At 43.1% G+C, this 19,697-nt stretch overlaps 2 protein-coding genes across 4 annotated transcripts in view; both read left to right on the top strand.

The window, feature by feature from the left end:
* CNKSR2 (connector enhancer of kinase suppressor of Ras 2) overlaps positions 1-19,697 on the top strand; it is a 475,055-nt gene that overhangs the window by 350,050 nt on the left and 105,308 nt on the right. The window lies entirely within an intron of this gene.
* SMS (spermine synthase) overlaps positions 3,122-19,697 on the top strand; it is a 53,773-nt gene continuing 37,197 nt past the window's right edge. Inside the window, exons 1-2 of one of the 2 annotated variants that reach the window (XM_051608968.1) lie at positions 3,122-3,262; positions 17,456-17,593. In XM_051608968.1, the coding sequence (XP_051464928.1) occupies positions 3,214-3,262; positions 17,456-17,593 (187 nt within the window). In that variant the 5' untranslated portion in view covers positions 3,122-3,213. The remainder of the gene's footprint in view (positions 3,263-17,455; positions 17,594-19,697) is intronic. The other variant, XM_051608969.1, reaches the window with a different exon arrangement.

Raw genomic sequence — 19,697 nt, 5'->3', positions numbered from 1 at the left:
AGCCCTTGCTTTTATCATTTTGGTACTATCTCCTACCACTCACTTCAGCATAAGGCTACATGTTCGCACATGTTATACTGCTTGTACTGTACTGTATTTCAGTGTATAAATGCTTCTGCTTAGCATAAATTGATTATTTTAACAATACTTTGAATATACAGAATCAGGCATTGGGACAGAACCTCTCTCTGTGTGTATTTTAAATAGGTATGTCTGATTAGCATTGCAAGATGACCACATTATTCACCAGGGACAAAGCCATGAGAGATACAGGTATTCCTAAACAAGTGCTACTACAACCTCTGTGAACTCCTGTCTCCCATGTGTCATCCCTTTAGAAACTTGTTTCGCCATTCAAGAAAAAATAGTCTGAACTGGGAGCCTGTGATTAAAAATATTCTTACACTTTGCTTGAAAAACTTTGAGACTTGAAATGCTTGGTACTTCAGCCCGCCATAGTCCTGTATGAAGAAGAGAGGTGATGCAGGTTAAAACGCACCCCTACTGCTGGTTATTGCATACCATGCAAGGCTGTTGTCCCAACATTTTTCCACTGCAAGATTGTTCCCATCAGCCTGTGTCTTTTATCTAATCTGTCCAATCTACCTGTAGAGGGCAGGGCCTCTGCCCTTGCTTTTCAACACAAAGCTTTCCCTAACTCGGCAAACACTGATTTCTCAACCTTTTTTTCCCTGTTGCACCCATTTTTGCAGTTGGTACTGGTTTCAAAATATGCACGTAATCTCACACCAAATAAACTCTTTCCATACAGCCTGTGTTAATCTTAACAACATGATGTCATCCAAACTCCACAGCATTTGTGAAACATGTTTTAATATTCCAGCTCTTTTGATCTTGTCTCATAAATCAAGCCCTCTATCTCTTTAATTATTTTAATTGCTCTTCTTTAAATTTCTTTCAGTGTAATTTTCTAACAGGAATATTTCCAAAAATATCCCAAGCACAACTTAGTTAAGTAGTGTGCACAGGGTAGTCATGCCAAAGCAGCAGAAGAGAAAGTCTATTAGTGCCTTCCTCAGTGATGGGATCCTTCACATGGAGGCTTAAAATTTGTGGGCTTTCTTATTACACCGTTCTGTAAGAGCATATATAATTGACCGTCCCCTTTCACTCCTATCCATTGATATTACAGATTTTTTTGCCTGTTTCCAAGGTGAACCTCTTCTTTTCTACCCGTATTCCTCTTTTGAATTTGTTTATGCGGTTTTGTCAGCCTTCCCAGCTACATCTAATCTAAAGAACAGTAGTGAAAGGCATTTATGGCTGGTGACTGACCTTTACAGTGAGGTTTGAGAAAGACTACAGGGTGTTGTCTGAAATAATTCATTAGCTTTTTCAGCTCTTCATTTGAAGTCCACTACTAATCCATAAAATACCCATCCACATAGAAAAGGACATGGTAAGACAACTGTTCTTTTTTCCATGGCACATTTTATTAAAAAGATGATGCTCCACCCTCTTCAAGTGCCACTCCAGAATGGTCAGCCTTAAGTAGCACAATTAATGCTAGGAAAAGATCTGCATGACAAATTGGTGTTCCTTTTTTTTTCCTGTAAGCCCAATAAAGCTGCTCATGTGTACGTAAGGGCATAATTTAGCTAGGCATGTGGCATGTATGAACAAATACAATTGAAGGTACTTAGGTGACAACATCATTATTGCCACCTTCCAACTATTCCACAATGGAAAGATAATGTAATAGGTTGAACCGAACAAAAGGCTTTGGTTTATTTCTTGCTACCACTGAAGTTGAAGACAGCAAAACAACAATCATTAAGCTCTTTTATGTGATGAGGTAACAGAAACTACTGCAGCCACCACAAGCAGAAGTGAGAGACATAAAAGATCATAAAAGTACAGGGATTTTCCATCATATGTGTGGCAGCTGCATGTCTGAAAAAAACAGTAGAGAACAGAGATGGTAGCATGGTAGCATTGATTTTGTTTTGTTTTTTGGGGGTTTTTTTGGGTTTTTTTTTGGTAAAAGGCACAGTGCAAGCAAAAAGCAGAACTCTTGGTGAAATGGCAACAAGGATACCAAATCCACCCAAACAAGACTATGTAATCACCTGAAACATTCAGGACTGGATTAAAAGATGTTGCATGGAAATGTGGCAAAGCCCTATATTTTAGCTAACTATTCATTATAAAACAGAAAGGAAATTAAAAAAAAGCTTCTCATGGATGAGCTGTGTCAAACAAACACCAGCTGATAAAAGTGTAGTTATTACAGACCTGCAGAGATCTATGGCTCTTTGGATGCTTATCTCCAGTGAGCCTTCTGCTTTGCTCAGGATGCATACGTGGAATCATACTCTTCAAGACAGGGATAGTGTAAGCTTGCACTGAGTAAACATTACTGCAGCTTGCAGGAATACTTAAGGCAGTACATCAGACTGCACATTCACGACTGCCTGTGAAGCTCTTCCTTTAATTGCGGAATCACACGAACTCGCTGGTGACACGGTATTGTACAATTTGGACCTCAATCCTTCAAAGAAATTAAAAGGACCTAAGAGGCGTAAAACTGGTAGTAACCGACAAAAGCTAAACATCAGTCCTGTGACTAGCTACACGCGGCTTCAGCACTCTGGTTTAGTTATCCTTCACAGATACAAGGAAGGCTGTACAGACGGTCCCTGGTGACGGTCCCTCAGCACCCTGCCTGCCCAGCACGGGCAGCGGGCGGCGAGGAACCCTGCGGCAGCGCTAGGACCCCGCCGAGGGATTTCGCCGGCGGATGGGGGCGTGGGTGGGATATCTCAAGAAAAATCTGGCCTCAGGAGGGCATTTTTCGGGCGCACGGACCACGCTCGGCCCCGCAGCCCCGAGGCGGGAGCCGGCGGCCGAGGAGGCGCAGGCACCCACCGCCGCAGCCCTCGTGGCGGGGCGGCCGCCATCCCACTCCGCCGACTTCCCGGGGACCCCCGGAACTCCCGAGAACCCGCGGAGCCAAGCCCGGCGCCACCTCCCCCGGCGGCAGCCTCCGGCCTCCCTCCCTCCCGCCCCGCCGATACCGCTCCCGCCTCTCTCCCGCCCCGCCCCGCCCCGCCCGCCCGGCCCCGCCCCCCGCGGCGCGCGCCCACCCCCGCCGCGCCGCCGCAGCCCCCGCGCGCATATAGGCAGGTCCTCCGCGCTCCCCGCGCCGCCGCCGCCGCCGCGTCCAGGCATGGCCCAGGGCTCTCCCTCGCTATGGCAGCAGCGCGGCACAGCACCCTGGACTTCCTGCTCGGCGCCACAGGTAAGCGCCGCCGCCTCGGCGGGAGGGAGAGCGGGGCGGAGCGGAGCAGAGCAGGGCGGGGGGCGCCTCCGTTCTTCTCTGTGTCCCCCCCCCCCCCCCCCCCCCCCCTCCCCTGCCCGCCCCCCCCCCACCGCCGGCCCCCTCATCCCCCGTCGCCGCCTCGGCGGTGCGTCCTGCCCCGCCTCCCCCCGTCCCTGCCGCCGAGGAAGCGGCGCGGCCGCTCGCCCGCCCGCCCGCCATGCCCTGCGCAGGCGCCCCCTCCCCCGGGCCTTCCCCGGGCTCCCTGCCCGCCCGGGTGCCCCCCGCACCCCGACCTGTCCGCCCCTGCCGGCGGGCAGGAGCCCCCGCTCTTTCCCCGGGCTCGCCATGCCTCCGCAGCCGCCCCGGGCAGGTGGGCGGCCCGCTGCGGCCTCCTGCCCTGAGCCCCCCCGGGCCGTGCGGCCGCCCCGCGCCGGGGACAGCCCGGCTTGCGGCGAGGCGACGCTGCGGGGCCGTGCCGGGGGGGGTGGGGCCGGCCGTGCAGGTGCCCCCTCCCCGGCCGATCACCGCGGCGGGCTTGTTCTGTCCGCCGGTGGGGGCTTTCCCCGCGGGCAAGGAAGGGGAGGCGGGCGGGAGGTGCCGTACGGCGCCGAGGGCCCGGGGGGAGGGCCTGGCCGCTGGCGAGCGGCCGGGCCGGGGCTCCCCGCGACACCCGCCTGGGTTCCGCGCCCCGCGGAGTGCAGCCCTTGCACCGCGCTGCAGGCGTGGGGCGGTGAAGCGGGCTCGTAAGAGCGAGGTGCGGGTACACCGGGGCGTCTTGTCGCTTCGGTCGTTCGCTAACCTCGTCGCAAAGAGCGTGGAAGAAGCGATTAGCGATGAAACTCGGCTTCGGCTGAGCCAGCGGCTGTTTCAAAGCTTTACTCCGCAGCTATCTGTAGAGGGCACGGTCGAGCCAGAAACCGGGAGAACCACCACCACGTTTTTCAACGGCCAAGATGGGTGAAAAAAGGTTTAACCGGGGGGGAGCTGCCGTGGGCGCCAAAGCGGGGCGATGCAGGCGGCTCGGGCTGCCCTTCCCGCTCCGCCGCCCCCGCCCCGCGGTCAGGCCGGTCCCGGGGCTGCCCTGCCGCCGGGGATCTCCCGTTCTCTGCGCTCCCCCTGTTCTTTATTTCCGTTTTTGGAGACACGAGCTGTGAAGGCTGTTCCCCGCATTTGCCAGTAAAATCGGTAGCTTGATTTGAGAGGTTCCTGACCTCAGGCAGGAGCTTTGCGATGTGCTGTACCTTTTGTAGTGTTGCTGCGTTTATGCCTCGGGGAGCCAGAGGCAGAGAGGGGGAAGTGGAGTTGTTCCCAAACAGTGCACTTTAGGGTATTCTGTGCTTCATGGTGAAAGTCTTCCAGATTCCATTTTACAGTGAGACTTTTTTTTCACGGAACCACAGAATAGTGTGAGTTGGAAGGAACCTAAAAGTGCCAACCTCCCTGCCATGGGCAAGGACACCTTCCTTTAGACCACGTTGCTCAAAGCTCATTCCAACCTAGCCTTGAACACTTACAGGGAGGGGGCATCCACAACTTCTGTGAACACCCTGGTCCAGTGTCTCACCACCCTCACAGTAAAGAATTTATTCCTAGTATCTAGTCTAAATCTGCACTCAGTCTGAAACCGTTACTTCTCCTTCTATCACTGCATGCCCTTGTAAGAAGGGCAGCTTTTTTTTAGTGCAGCTTAGCAGTTCTGCTGGTGACCTCACAGTGCATGAGGTAGTTCTGCCATTTTACTTCCACCTTGTGCTCTGCTAATTTAGCATGAGCAGAACTGGGAAATGAAAGCATTCTAAAAGCAGCCTTCACGGATACCACCCAGCCCCTGCAGTGACCTCTTTGCTTGCTTAGTTCTTTGAACTGTCATGGGTTCAAGGGTTGCATCAGTTTCTGCAGAAAAATTGCCAGGGAAAAAAGTAAGACTAGGTGTATTGAAAATAAGTGGCAGTTAAATTAGCTGCTCTATGCTGTAAGAAGTACAACATTAATTAAACTGTGTGATAATAATCTTAAGTATTGTCTTGCTTTCAGGTAGGTTATCTATTCCATTTCCCTTTACTTTTGGACACAATGTTTGGATCTCTCCAGTCAGGATGTACGTTCCTGAATGGGGTGGGGAAATGGACCAACTGTAAGATGTGTTGCTGTGTAGGTCAAATGAGTGAGAAGCCTTTTCCCTTATTTTTGAGCATAATGAGCATTGTCAGTCAGATGTGAAGAAATTTCTTCTACCTGACAGCTTTTAATTTGGCTGGACCTTTCATGTGGAATTTTTCCTCTCATGTAGTTCTTATGGCCCAAAACATAAGGAATTGTCTACAGAGGAAAAATTGGTGAATGCACATTTGTAGTTTGTGTTAAATGAGTTAAAAGTTTAATGCTGGATTGTCAACTAGACAATAAAACTTATGAATGTTTTGGAATGCTGTGAAATGGCATTTAGTAAAATATTAGTAAAGGATGGGATAGTGTTTCCAAGATGTTAAATTTTTTCCAGGATCTTTTTCTTTATGGGGTGTGTGGCTTGTCTTCATTCTGTCTTCTGAGGTTCTCAGGGACTGAAGGAGGGAGGCTGTCCTTGGGTGTCAGTGAAAGGATCTGGAGGACACAGCTCTGCATTAGGAAGATGGGATTTTGTCACATTAAGAATTCTGTGGCTCTCAGCTAGCAACTGCTCATGTTGCAGAATGATGTAGATTCTAGTAGGTCATTGGCACTGGCTGACTTGCTTGGCATATGCCAAAACCCTGCAACAGCAGCCCTGTTTTCTTCAGGTAGTCCAGTTCTCTTCAGATACTGGACTGTGGTGCTTGTCAGGTACATTCTTCAGGATTTAAACATGAACTCACAAAGGATCTTGAGAATGGTAACAGGAATAGTAGGCATTTTTTAGTGTTTACCATAAAAACTTCTGTAAGCCTGGTAGTTGTTGGAGGTATTGAGAGATGCCAGCAATGTCAATGAAAACATGGGTGTAGGGAGTTAGAGAACAAAACAAGCCCTCATGTGTTGATTTGCAGTGGGGGTGGGGGAGAATAAAGCATAATCTGGAGAATGTGGCTCTATGAGATGGATGAAGCCATGGACCTCTACTAAAAGCTGTCAGTTTTCTTCAAACTTTTCAATACATTTCTTTAACGTACTAAAAAACCCAGCATCCTACAAATTGGTCAGAAGAAAAAAAGGCTCTTTTTTTCCTGTCTTGGTAACTCTACCTCTTCTAATTATGCATTGCATCAGCTTAAAAAAATTATCAGTTAGATATATGCAGGGCTGAATCTTCAATGGCTGGGTAATACAGCCTGACTTTGTGATGGTCTACCCAAGAGCTGCTTAAAGTAGCAACTGTAGACCTCAGACCTTTGAGCTGAAGTATGTTGCTTTTCAGTGGCCCCCAAGATAAGACAACTTCAGCAGACAAAACAGCATAATGGTCCATGTCTTAAAATATAAGAAAAGTGCTTTAACATTTATGAAAACTGACACAGATTTCTTGCCTTCTTTAATTGGGGCATAAAATGGTTTAGTTATGCCTTTATTTTCTGGGCTAATGACGTTTTTGTTAGTTAATGAGAAATGAGGAATTTGATTATGGAAGTATGTAGATGTTTGATGTCTTAGACCTTCAGATAATTGATTTTAGATTACTGTATGTTGTAAATTTGCTTATAGATGGGAATGTTTCTATCCATACATTAATGTCTCATACAAGCTTAAGTGTTTTGGTGGCTGAGTTCTTCAGGTTTCTTTTAATGGAGGGGAAGATAGTGTACAGGCTCCTGAGATTAACCAATTGGTTTCTTAGTTGCTTTGGAAAGTTACTGTGAGAGAGTAAGGACATACTTGTTGAAAAATTTGCTCTAACTGTCTCAAAGTTTAGTGTTTAGGAGTATTGCTGAGGGGAAGTGAGGGAGGTTGGGGTGTAGGATTTTACAGTTCAGAGCACAGCTGCATAAGCTGACACGCTGACAATGTTTGTGGCAAGGGCCCAGATGAGTGAGGTGGTGGAGGAGAGCAGGGGATCATCTGAGCTGACAGTTACTGAAACAAATTCTTTTGAAACTCGTGAATTAGGACACCATGGGAATGTCAGGGCTGTAGTGCAGGTAAGAAAAGGATATGTGGACATGTGTGTGCACATGGTGCCTTTTTCTTCAAATGAATGTCTTCATGAAGATAAAAAAAGGAGGGAATGACCTTTTGTGGGCTAAGCCTCCTCTTTAAGACTGCTGTTAGTGGCTTTGTTCCTTTTGGCAGTGTCAACTGCTCAATTCTGACACTGGGGAGAAACTTGGTGAGAAAATAAAGCCTGTCATCAGTAGGAATACATGTAAATAGAAAAAGGCTAATGGCTGCAGTACTTCTGTCTAGATATTATCTCTATCCAACAACATATTGAAGAGATTCTTTACTAATAAATTATATTAAATCTAACTGGAGTAATGTATATTGGATTTGACTTGGAAAAACCTTTCTACTCTGGCTAGTGTTTTGCTGCATAACTTGCTTATTGGAGACAAGCTTAATTTACAAAGTTTTTATTTTGGAGTTTTTTCAATGAGAGGCAGTAACTGCTTTACAACTTGGTTAATAAATGAAAAGTCCTGTTTGGAACATCCATTACAGTGTAAGAAAGGGCTATTAAATCTACTGGCAGTAATACATCTTAGACTTTATCCCTATTTTTAAGCAGACAGGAATGTTGCTGAAGGTCTAAAGATTTAAATAACCCTCACATGCATGATATATTCCAGTGTTTGACATCCTTAAAAGTGTAGTAACTAATAGGTCATACACGTTGTGTTCTGAAAGAGTCTTGATTGTAAGATACTTGAAATGAACTTTACTAAATGTTCTTTCAGTATCGAAGTCTTTTCTTAGGCTATTGGATTGTTGAAATTTGACCTGCATGTGGTTAATATTTTTGTTATTGTCTTGGTTCTGATTGAAGTCTTAATGTTCTTCATAGAGCAGGATCATGATTTTACGTGCTTGTTCTTGGCTGTGCTGATCTAAACTCCTGGAGTGTGGTAAGAGTTGACAAGGCCTTTAGTTCTGCATCCCTTTGGAGCCTTTTGATTCAATTTCCTTACTTTAAGGACTAACTACCATTTTGAGGGGATGGTCTCACAGAAGCAGGAGTGTTGAAGAGAACTAAATGATGAGGGGTGCTGTGTTGGCTCTTCCTTGCTACCATCCCTGAAACCTCTACCTGAATTTCTACTGGCGAAAACTATACATGAATTCAGCTGCTAGCTTGTGTTGAGCTTTGTCCTGCTATAGAAAGACAATCTGAAATTGTCACTGATTTGGTTTAATAAGCAGATAATGGGCAGTTCTAGCTGTTGAGTCATCCGATGCTAAGTGTAGAAATACCAGAGAAAGCAGGAAGAGGTGACTGGCATTGAAAACTTGGTGTCTCTTCTACAGTTCTTCCACAAGTCAGAATTTTGTGTATGAAGGAGAAAGGCTTAAACTAATAGTAAATACTTTGCAGTTTCTAAGATGATAAATAAACTTCCTTCAATAAAACATTTGAGTGCTTGATTGTATATAGAGTTCTTTTTAAATTAATATTCTCTGTAATGGGTGTTTATTTCCTAATGTACTAGAGATGCTAAGGCTTTGTTTTTCTTAATAGGCAGATTCTGCTTACAGGACTGGAGCTGGCTGAAGTTAGTAAAAATACATTTAAGTATATTTGAATATGCTTTGGGAGGAACAGCATCTCTGAACCTTGTAGCTCAATTTGACTGCTGTTTTCAAGTATCAGCTTGTCTGAAGTGCTGGAGCATTGATTACAGTGGTAACATTTTGGGATGATATGCTAATCTTTTCTTTACCATATTAATTTATGGTATGTTATCAACATTTGTTAACTGTGATCTGTGTGTGAAGAGCATGTAAATAAAGATTAAGCAAGACTCAAGTAAATGCCTCTGGAGCTAGCAATTCTGCTATCAGCCTTGACTAAAGGTGTGTTTGCAGCTGCAGTTCAGGAATGGTTGACAAGAAGCTCAGTATAAGCTGGCAATGTGCACTCACAGCCCAGAAAGCCAATAGTGTCCTGGGCTGCGTCAAAAGAAGTGTGGCCAGCAGGTCAAGGGAGGTGATTCTCCCCCTCTACTACACTCTCTTGAGACCCCACCTAGAGTACTGTTTCCAGTTCTGGAGTCCCCAGAATGGGAAGGACAAGGAGCTGTTGGAGTGAGTCCAGAGGAGGCCCATGAAGATGATGAGAAGGCTGGAGCACCTCTCCACTGAAGACAGACTGAGTTTGGGTTGTTCAGCCTGGAGAAGAGAAGACTTGGGGGGGACCTTACAGTGGCCTTCCAGTACCTGAAGGGGCCTACAGGAAAGCTGGGGAAGGACTTTTTACAAGGGCCTGTAGTGAAAGGACAAGGGGTAATGGATTAAAACTGGAAGAGGGGTGATTTAGGTTAGATAGTAGGAATTTATTCTTCAGTGTGAGAGTGGTGAGACACTGGAACAGGTTTCCCAGGGTGGCTGTGGCTGCCCCCTCCCTGGAGGTGTTCAAGGCCAGGCTGAATGGAGCTTCGAGTTAATTTGGTTTAGTGGAAGGTATTCCTGCCTGTGGCAAGGGGGGTTGGAACTTTAAAGGTCCCTTCCAACCCAAACTATTCTATGAATAGGTCCATTTTAGTTGTGTTCCATTAGCAGCCTCCATGAGTGGTGTGGGCTCAGCCTATGCTTTTGTCTGGACTGTTTTCAGCTGAGCTGTGCAGGTCTTCACAATCTAGTTTAGACAGGCCTGAACAAGACCAGACCTGTGTGTCAGAGCAGGAATGGGGATTTGTCAGGAGGCCTTAGTACAGGAATTGATAGTTTTCCATTTTTAGCAATAAGGACTGCTATGAACTCATTTCCAGCTTTTGTTGGTTACTAATTTTTAAGATTAAAATACTTTTATGAATGGAACTCTGAAAATACAATTCTCTGGTTCTCCATCTCTATGTCAGGTACTCAATGACTGCTTGGTCAGACATGAAGGAACTGTTGCCTGTAAAAGTTAACAGCATGGGAGACCCTTTTTCCCCAAGGGTCTGGTTTGGTGCTTTGGAACTAATTCCTGCAGGAAGTAAAAACTACTTTTGATACATCAGTATTTACCGTTCTAGGTATAATTCTCTGAGAATTCCTTTTTAATAGCAAAATCTTTGGAAGGAAAGAGAAAAGTACGTGTGACAAGTACTGGTTATTTTTGTTAATATTTCTAGAAAAGGGTGATAAATGTGACTTGAGAGATGTAAATGAAGGGGAGAACTGATTATTTAGGCATGCTAAAGTTCTGTTACCCAAGTATACTCTTGGTTATTGCTTTTTTTTGGGTGGAAGGGCTAGGGATATGTCAACAGGTGATAATGTTTTAAAGAGTCAGCAGTCTTTATGTGCTTGATGATGGACTTTAGTTTATGCATAACTGGGACAGACCAATGAAGTTAGTGGAGCTGAGGTGTTGAAAATATATTTGTTGATGTTAAGGCTCAAGCTACATATCACATGCAGTAAATTTTCTGAGTGCATAAATACTCTGTGTAAAGGTGTTATGCCAGACTTAATGTATGGGAATGTTGTTTTGCAAATGCCTTTGGTTTACCTTTTTGCCTACTGTTAAGCTCTAATAGTCTGTTGGGATAAAGCATTGCAAGAAGTTTAATGAGAAGTTGTCTTGCCATAGCAAAACTAAACTTGATTAAGCAGCATGTCTGGAGGAGTCTGTTGTGAGACGTAGATTTTTTTTTTTTTAAAGGTAAAAGATACTGTTTGTGGGTTGTCTCAGGCAGTATGACAAAGACTTCACCTGTCTGTCTCTAAGTAAGCAAATGTTACTTCTTTGTTAAAGAACAATGAATATGTATGAAGTGGAAAAACCTGTAGTCTTACAGGGCAAAGTAGCAATTGGGGAAAGGAAGAAAGTGAAAATCGCTTTCTTAAACTTTTGAGTGATTATTAAACAGCAGTGTTACTTAGAGAATGCCAGCCACCGTTATTTGTGGAGGCCCAAAATGTCTTTTTTTCCAGAGTGGCAGGACTTCTGGTGAGCTGTTGTGCATGATTCCAGAAGATCTGAATTTTGAAAGTTGTTGGTAACTATAATAAGGTGTAGCATCATAACTAGCTGCAATGAGATGCCAGGTATAAGAGAACCACTTCAAAAATATCAAAAGTACAGAAAGAAATAATTTCTGAACATATAAAAGTGAATGGGACGGACTTTTGAAATGTTCTTTGGCTCTGCATATGATTACTGTGAAAGGTATAGTAACATGGTAGTTCTTTGTTGCTTTTATCTGTTTTATGCCTTTTTTTTTTTTGAAGGGGCAATACTTAGCTTCTCTTTCAGAGTTGTCCTGTTTGTCAAGTCAGGATTTGGCATGCTTGATGTCTTAAAGGTAATTTATTTTGTTTTGTGGAATGTTCATGGAGGACTCACCCTACATAAATGAACAATGCTCCTTTAATAGCTAGCTGAAAATAGTCCTTTGAGTGCTTCCAGCAGCAATGAGGGGCTTCTAAAAGTTTGCTAAAGGCTTACGTGGAAGAAACCCTCTACAGGTCCCTGATTATGATGCAGGAGTCATCAGAAGTGAGCCTTCTTATGATTAATCCAGAGGTAGGAGCCCTGTATTTGTACAGTAAATAAGATGGGAAAAGTTTGCTTGTGGTGTTTGACTTTTCCCAAGTAACTCTTCAGTCATATCAGATGATAATCAAATACTTCAGCAAATAAAATCAAGGTGGATTCTGGAAGGTTATCCTTTGTTTTAAATCTTTCAAGTAGTTAAAACATCCTGCAATTTTTTATAACTTTGACTTGCTGCTTCTGTTGTAGTCTGCTTTTGTTTCAGTGTCTCTAGATATTTTGTTAATGATGCTCATAAGAGAGGGCTCCTGTAGGCCAATGTTTGTGTTTTATCACTTATCTCTTTGTACTAGTACAGATTTTCAGAGACTTTTTTGGGTGGTACATTCTGACTTTTACAGGTATCTCTGCAGGATCATGGTATACTGCAGAGGCCACATATACCTGCTGTCCTCCTGAACTCTGGCTGGTGTTCCTTGTCTAACAAGTGGGTAGAAATTGTACATAGAAGGATTTTGGAGACTAGTAAATGCATTTCTTATTATGTGTAATAAAAATTTACCAAGAAAGGTGACCTACTTGACATAAGTGACCTGTTTCAAGGCTTCTTTGAGTCAGTCTGTATGACTTGTGTACAGATTAAGTGTGTGACTGTATGTTACAGTCACCTGGATAAACTTATGTCCTCAGCTGGTCAGTAGGTTTTATCCTTTCTGAGTGGTCTTTAAATACAAAATGCCTTCAGTAAGGCTGTGATCTTCTCACAAAAATAAAAAATAAATTATTCAGGAAGTCAGTCTGTGGGCTGATAGGGCGAAAAGAGAAGGTGGCTCCTGGCTATAAAATTCATTCATAAGCACTTTCATGTTCATAATTCATCTAAAGTTAGTTTCAAAGTGTGAATGAACTCTAAATAAGTAGCATGTTTTGTTCTGGTTCTTTCATTATGTATGTTGCAGTGATGAGGCTTGTGCTTCAAAATACTTGCTAATCTACCTAATTTCAGTTGTGAAATGTGCTTGCTTCTTTCAAGCAAGAAAATTATTTATGTAACGCTTATATTGGTCAGTGACTAGCTTTACATTAAAAAATGAGAACATAGTTTTATTTTGGTGCTCCACTTCATGATTTGTCTTGCCTGAAGATTAGTTGTCCTGGTAAGAGACAGAGGGTAAAACAGAGGAGTGTTTTGTGCAACTGCTGCAATCTGTGTCGTTCCTTGATCTCTTCATTCTGCCCTTTACTCCAGTCTTCTCTCTGTTGTGCCCACTACCTAGGTTGCGTGTTTCTGATGTATTTTAAAAACACTGAATAACATGGTTATAAACATGAAAATATGAGACAGATGTAGAATGGCCTATGCTGCTAGGAATGTGGCGATTACTTAGTGAAAAAAAAGTAGCTGTGTATTTTCACACTTTATACACTAATGGTACTCACCTTCTGCTGCAGGTTTGATGTGCAGGAGTAGTTGTGTTAGAGTAAGAAACTCCTTGATACAGTGGTTCTTGTCTCAAAGAAAGCATTTGGACCAGATCCTACATGGTTAGCAGTAAAACTGCCCAACCCTTCTTAGCATTCTTTACTTTCTCATTTCAATTACGTGTTTGAAAAAATTAACGGGAGACAGAGTGGGAATGCTGTGATATAGTCTAGGAAACCTTACATTCTGCTCTCACTGATCTAATTTGCCTCTGTTCTGGTGTTTTGTAGTTGAGTGTACTGAAGTAATCAATTCTTGTAACATTATTTGTCCTTGTAGCAGAAATTCACTGTTTAACCATTTAAAAAAAGTTTGTCTTAAAGACTAGGTGGAAATGGAATATTGGCTTTTAAATGCTGCCAATGGAAGTGTTCTGCTACATCACTTCTACTTGAATGTGGCATCAAACCTGCTGTTCTCATACGTTTAATTTTAAGTTATAAGGTAACTTAGAAAATTGACATTTTAGTCATGATCATGGCTGTTGTGTGTAGCACTGTTTCAGATTAGCCTTTATCTAGATATGTGTTTAATGGTGGTACTTGGAGCTGTGATAGTAATGTTCTTCTGCAGTTTGATAATAGGTGCTTTTAATGTAATCCAGTAATGGGAATTTTGTATCCCCTGGAAGCAAAACCATCTAAACCTTGCTGATGTTGGAAGGTATTTTTATTGAGACTGAGGATACAAAAAACCTCAGGAACTATAGATTCACAAAGCAACAATGGGGTATTCGATACACAAGATCACTTTTTTGAGCTGTGACTACTCAGCCTGGAGTAGAGAAAGAAAGCTTAAGGGATTCTTAGATACAGAATCATTTAGGTTGAAAAAGATCCTTAAGATCAAGTCCAACCATTAACATAACACTATCAAGTCCATCACTGAACCATGTCCCTAAATGCCATGTCAAATCTTATATATGTATTTATAGCATTTTATACCTTATTGGAGGTGTAGAGAAGGCTAAACTTTTCCTTAGTTGTGCCCTGTGTGGCAGGACAGGAGGCAGTAGGCACAAATTAGAACACATGAAACTTGATCTGAACATAAGAAAACACTTTACATTGTGAGGGGTGTTGGAACATGGTAATAGGTAACCCACAGAGGCAGTGGAGTATCAGTCTGTGGAGCTAGTGAAAACCTGACCATGACCCTAAGCAGCCTGCTGTCATTGAGCCTGCTCTGAGCAGGGTCTTGGATGAGACAATCTCCAGAGGCCCCTTCCAACCTTTACTATTCTGTGGTAGCTACCTGACCTGGCTATGCCAGATAATTGACAGAATTGACTTTGCATAGAAAAATCACACCTCAGGTAAACTGCAGACTTGTTCAGGCGGCATGGTCACATAATTGGCTTAAGCACTTTTCACTCTTCCCTCTTGCTTTTTATGTCTTTTAAAAATACCTGTTGAATTTGTTTTGGAAGCTTCTCACCCTGCCCCATTGCCTCTCCTAGTGGAATCTGGAAGAGGCCAGGATAAGAACGTGGGAGTGCTCTGTTTGGCAGTGCGGTTTTTAGCTTGGCATTGGTCAACACAAGAAAAAAAATTCAGTCCCTAGTTGGCTGGATGCTCTGGGGAAAAGGTAGCTGGAAGCTGCTGAGTGGGAAGGGAGGAGGTGCGTTGTGTTTAACTTGTGCTGAACATTGGAAGAGAAGAGAGATGATTATTGCAAGAGGAATTTAGAGTAGTTAGCTGGGTATAAAGGGAAAACCATTTATGCTCTCAGAAGTGCTGCAAATATCACAGGTCACAGAATATTAGGGATTGGAAGGGATATCTGAAGATCATTGAGTCCAGCCCCCCTGCCAGAGCAGGACAAAACAAAATAACCCAAAACACAAACCAAGAAACAAACAAAAAACTTAAAAAAACCCCAAACAAACCCTAGAGCAGAACACTCAGAAAGGTGTCCAGACAGATCTCGAAAGTCTCCAGAGAAGGAGACTCCACAGCCCCTCTGCAGAGCCTGTTCCAGTCCTCTGCAACCCTCACAGTAAAGAAGTTCTTCCTCATGTTGAGGTGGAACTTCTATGCTTGAGTTTGAGTCCATTTTCCCCTCGTCCTATCACAGGACACAAGTTAAAAGAGCTTGTCCGTGCCTTCCTGATGCCCAGCCCTCATCTTTATAGACATGAATTAGATCCCCCTCTCGGTCTTCTCTCCAGACTGAAAAGCCCCAGGTCTCTTAGCCTTTCCTTGTAAGGCAGGTGTTCCAGTGCCTTAATTATCCTCGTAGCCCTCCATTAGCCTCCCTCAAGTAGATAAAAGACTTGAATTAAAGACTTATAGTCTCTGCCAGAGAGATTTCTTATCTCATGTAGGTGTGTTTTGTGTGTATTCTTGGCAATCTGAACTGATGAAAAGTTGGTGGTAGTGGAGGGGAAGGAGTGTTGAATTCTTCTGTTGGTAGTTGGTTATCTTTTCTACTTTAAAGGCTCATTGTTATTCATGATTGTTTTACCCATGACTTCTAAAAGGGCACTTGGATGTACGGGGTGATTTATATTGGCTGTAGTGATTACATGGCTGTGCTGGTAAAGTAATGCACTTGTTGTGGCACAGTATAGCTTAATTTGCCTGTATTCACTGGGTAGCTGCATGTCCTTGTAGTAGTAGTGAGGGGGATGTCCTGTGGAAACTCTTTAGGAAGAGTCATTTTCTACAGTTAACCTTCTGTAATACAGAATACTGAAATGGAGTAGGTACACAGGGAAACATGATTATCTGTGTTGTCATAGTTGGGTGAATAGTAGATGACTATTTCTGCTCCTTTTTTAAGCCTTGTGCCCTGCATGATTTGTTGAATTGTGTGTAAGTCAGCATGATAAGGTTGACTCTCTTAGGTGCAGATTGATTAAAAGGAGTAAGTTTAGTAGGCATTTCTGCTTCATGCTTTTTTTCTGCTTTCACAAGGCTGGCAAGGACAAAACAAAGGCTTCTTCATGTGTGGGGGTGGGTTCTGACAAGAGATGACCAAGCAGTACCTGAGAAGTGTGTTGCTAAGATCAGTTGTTTATTTGCATCTGTCAGTATATCGGGGGCTTTCGGGTGTGCTTGGAGGGGGCCTTTTAATTCTTGTGAGATGTGGGCTTGTTTTGTAGTTGTTATGAAGGAAAAAGGCTAGCTGAGGCAACTGTTGTCATTCTGAACTTAGTTGAGCTTGTGATATTTCAGTGGAAGCCTTGCTGGATACTGTTTCAAACACTAGTGTGCTCTGTGTACACCTTTTTCCATGCAGGCAGGTAGTTTTAACCAGGACAAAAGGGGAACAATTTTCTGAAGTCTTCAAATTTTAAGAAAAGGATTGGCATGCAGGAGTTGATGACTTAATGATAACCTGTTATCTGTAAATTGTGATGTCCTGTTCTATGCTCATATGTGGGTGAGAGAGCTGGTAGTATGAGGCTGTTGGCTTTCCATATACTATGGTGTCCTTGTCTCCTTTAAGTATTTCTCCATGTTTTAGTGCCTCAAGGAAATCTAGTACATGTGAATTACATGCACTGGAGCCTAAAGTTTTTCCTTAGCTCTGAATTGTAAAATTTATGAACACTTTTCTCACTAAGCATTTTTGCAGCACAATCTTCATTCAGGAGGTTTCTTTCATTATTAAGATTGAGCAATATTGGCATTGGAAAAATGCCTCAGATTAGTCCCTGAATGAGAGGAGGAACCCCTGTACACATATAAGCCTGCTTACTGTGCTTCCAGTAAGTGGTGGCAGAAGGAAGCACCATGAGTGGCTTGACTTGCCTCTGGTGGGCTTGGTGCCAGAGCAGTCAGGTATGCTGCTGCAGCAGGTGGAACGCCCAGCCTTCTGCTGCCCTCCTCTTGAACTGCCCCTGAGATCTCACCTGATTAGAAAGGAATCTCTTTTCTCAGGTGTATTCCCTTCATCACTTGTACCTGACACTGTCACCTTGTCCTTGCACTTTTCCTGTGAGGTTTTTGAAGAATTGGAGCTGACAGGTACAGTGCCCATGTGTGAGAATGTCAGACTTGCACAAGACAATGACTTAATACATCAAAATTATTAATTTGCACAGCTCACTGAATTTGATTTTTTTTTCCTTCAGCTTTCTCTATTGGAAGTATAGCTACCAAGAGGAAAAATACATCAGATGTGGAAGTGTATATAAGTGCTTTGATGTATCCTGCTTACTCTTTGGTTGTGTTATGTTCTCACTTGATAGAGGAGGTGGCTCAAAAGCAGGGTAAGAAAAGTTTGAACTCAGAAATAGGGTAAATATTTTCAAAAGAGACCTAATCTGTTCCCATAGTTTACTATGATTTTATCAGTCCTCTGGTATGAGGAGGTCTTAAACCAGAATATTTTTGGAGGTAGTCTAGCTCAATAGCAGAATACTGAGCTCAGTGTTGTAGTATCTGTCTGAAACTAGCCAGTGTTATACATGAGGTCAGACTGGATGCTTACAGTAACTCTGACTTTGAGCTCTGCTCACATTCACAGATTTCTGTCAAATAATGGCTGCTTGTCTCGTAAAATTTCAGAGTAACATCTGCAACTACTGCAGATCATCTATTTAAGTGTACTAGAATTGCAAAATTGTCTGGCTTAACTGGACATTAACTCTCTTGAGAAATATGTACTTCTGAAATCTTATATACAGTGTTTTTTGTTTCTGTTGAGTTGAAACTCTGGACCTTTTCATTCCTTCTGGCAAGTAGTTAAAACTGTATTTAATGTTTGGTAACCAGAATTTGTGAATAGCAAAAAAAAAAACCCCAAGTCCCCAACTGAATTAACATTTTGATTTAGAATCAAAGATATTCCTTCTGTTCTAATTGCCATTGTCCTTTTCACTTATTAGTGCTTGATATAGCATATCTGATATTGGAGTGAGGTGGTGGCAAGTGGATTTGGGTGAGAGATCCTGAGATCCCTGAAATTCTTCATGCCTTCAAGCAACCACTGATGCTTCAAAGATTTTAAAAAGGCGTCTGCAACTTTGGAAAATTAATTTGCCCTCCAAGGCAAATCTTGTGTGGTATAACCAAAAGGAGGCCTGATGAAAGAGCATGTTGTTGTTGTTTTAATATCCTAAAGTTAATTGCATAATAGCTAGAACGCAGTCAAGCTTGTGCCTGGCTGCTTAACAAAGAAACCTGCTGCTGAATGATGAGTAGCTTGTGAGGGATTAGTTTGTTCTTGGATCAGAGCAGTATCTGTGACCCTCCTGCAGTCTTTGTCAAGCTGCACCTAGCAGGAATCCTTGAAGCCATTGAAAGCAGACTAATGTGGTATAATGCACTTCCATTCTTCTGGAGTCGGTTTCCCTTTTATTGTTTCAACACCTTGCAGGAGCTGCAAAAGTGCTCTGGATGTTAGTTACTTACTAGTTTGGTTTGTATTTCAAGCTAATTTGCGGACCTGGAAGGTATGGCATGCATTACTAAACTGAGTTGTTGTTTAATGTGGTGATATAAGTAAGGGAAGGAAATGAGCATGGGTTTTATAAAAGATGAGGCAGAAGGTAGGGTGGGGCAAGGAAACCAAATGCCAAGCAAGAAGAGGGGGACTGTGTGTCTGAAGTAACAATTGTTGTGAATGTACTGGCTTTGAATCAGCTGTTCTATCCCTAAAAAGAGTGCCGATACATGCCAGAAGGTGCAAGTTGAGTGTGCTGTGCAAAATTCCCTTCCCAGTGCAAATCTGCAGAGACTCGAACCAGTTTAAGAGCTATGGCTCTAATTATGGCCCTGTTGCTTTTGTGCTTTCAGTGTCCCAAAAACTTGTTGGCTTGATTGTTGGCTTACTTATTGCTACTGTCACTACAGTAACTGGCCACATAAGCTGTGTATTCTGAGCCTTAATTATTACCTGCACCATAGTGCAGGATGTGTAAAAACTTACTGGTACAAACGATGCAGATTTTGATAGGAGGGTAGGAAAGGAAAAAGAGTTTGATCATGATAGTGGATGGTGTGGGGTGTTTCAGTGAGGGTAAAAGTTACCACTGGTGTCACCTACTTACAAAGGGCCAGCAGTTAAATCGTTCACTGTTGTCCAACATAACTTATTGATTCTATTTCCCCATAATTTGTTACATGAGGAGTTAATGAAATGTAGAAGGTGAAAAATAAATATTTTATCTCAGAATATGTATTCAATATCAGATAGTATGAGCAGTAAGAAGCAAGGTCTTTCCACTTGTATTCAATGTCCTTGGCAAAATACTGGATAATTGTCTTGCTCTTGAGTTTTGTGGAGAGGAAAATTAAAGTAAATGCTGTTATTTCTGTCTGGTTAAAACATATAGGGGTAGTAGAGTCTAGGCTTTACAGAAGGAAAACCTA

This window comes from Apus apus, chromosome 1, assembly GCF_020740795.1.
Source record: "Apus apus isolate bApuApu2 chromosome 1, bApuApu2.pri.cur, whole genome shotgun sequence".
Taxonomy (NCBI): domain Eukaryota; kingdom Metazoa; phylum Chordata; class Aves; order Apodiformes; family Apodidae; genus Apus; species Apus apus.
The sequence above is the reverse complement of the archived record's forward strand: the minus strand, read 5'-3'. Positions and strand labels throughout refer to the sequence as shown.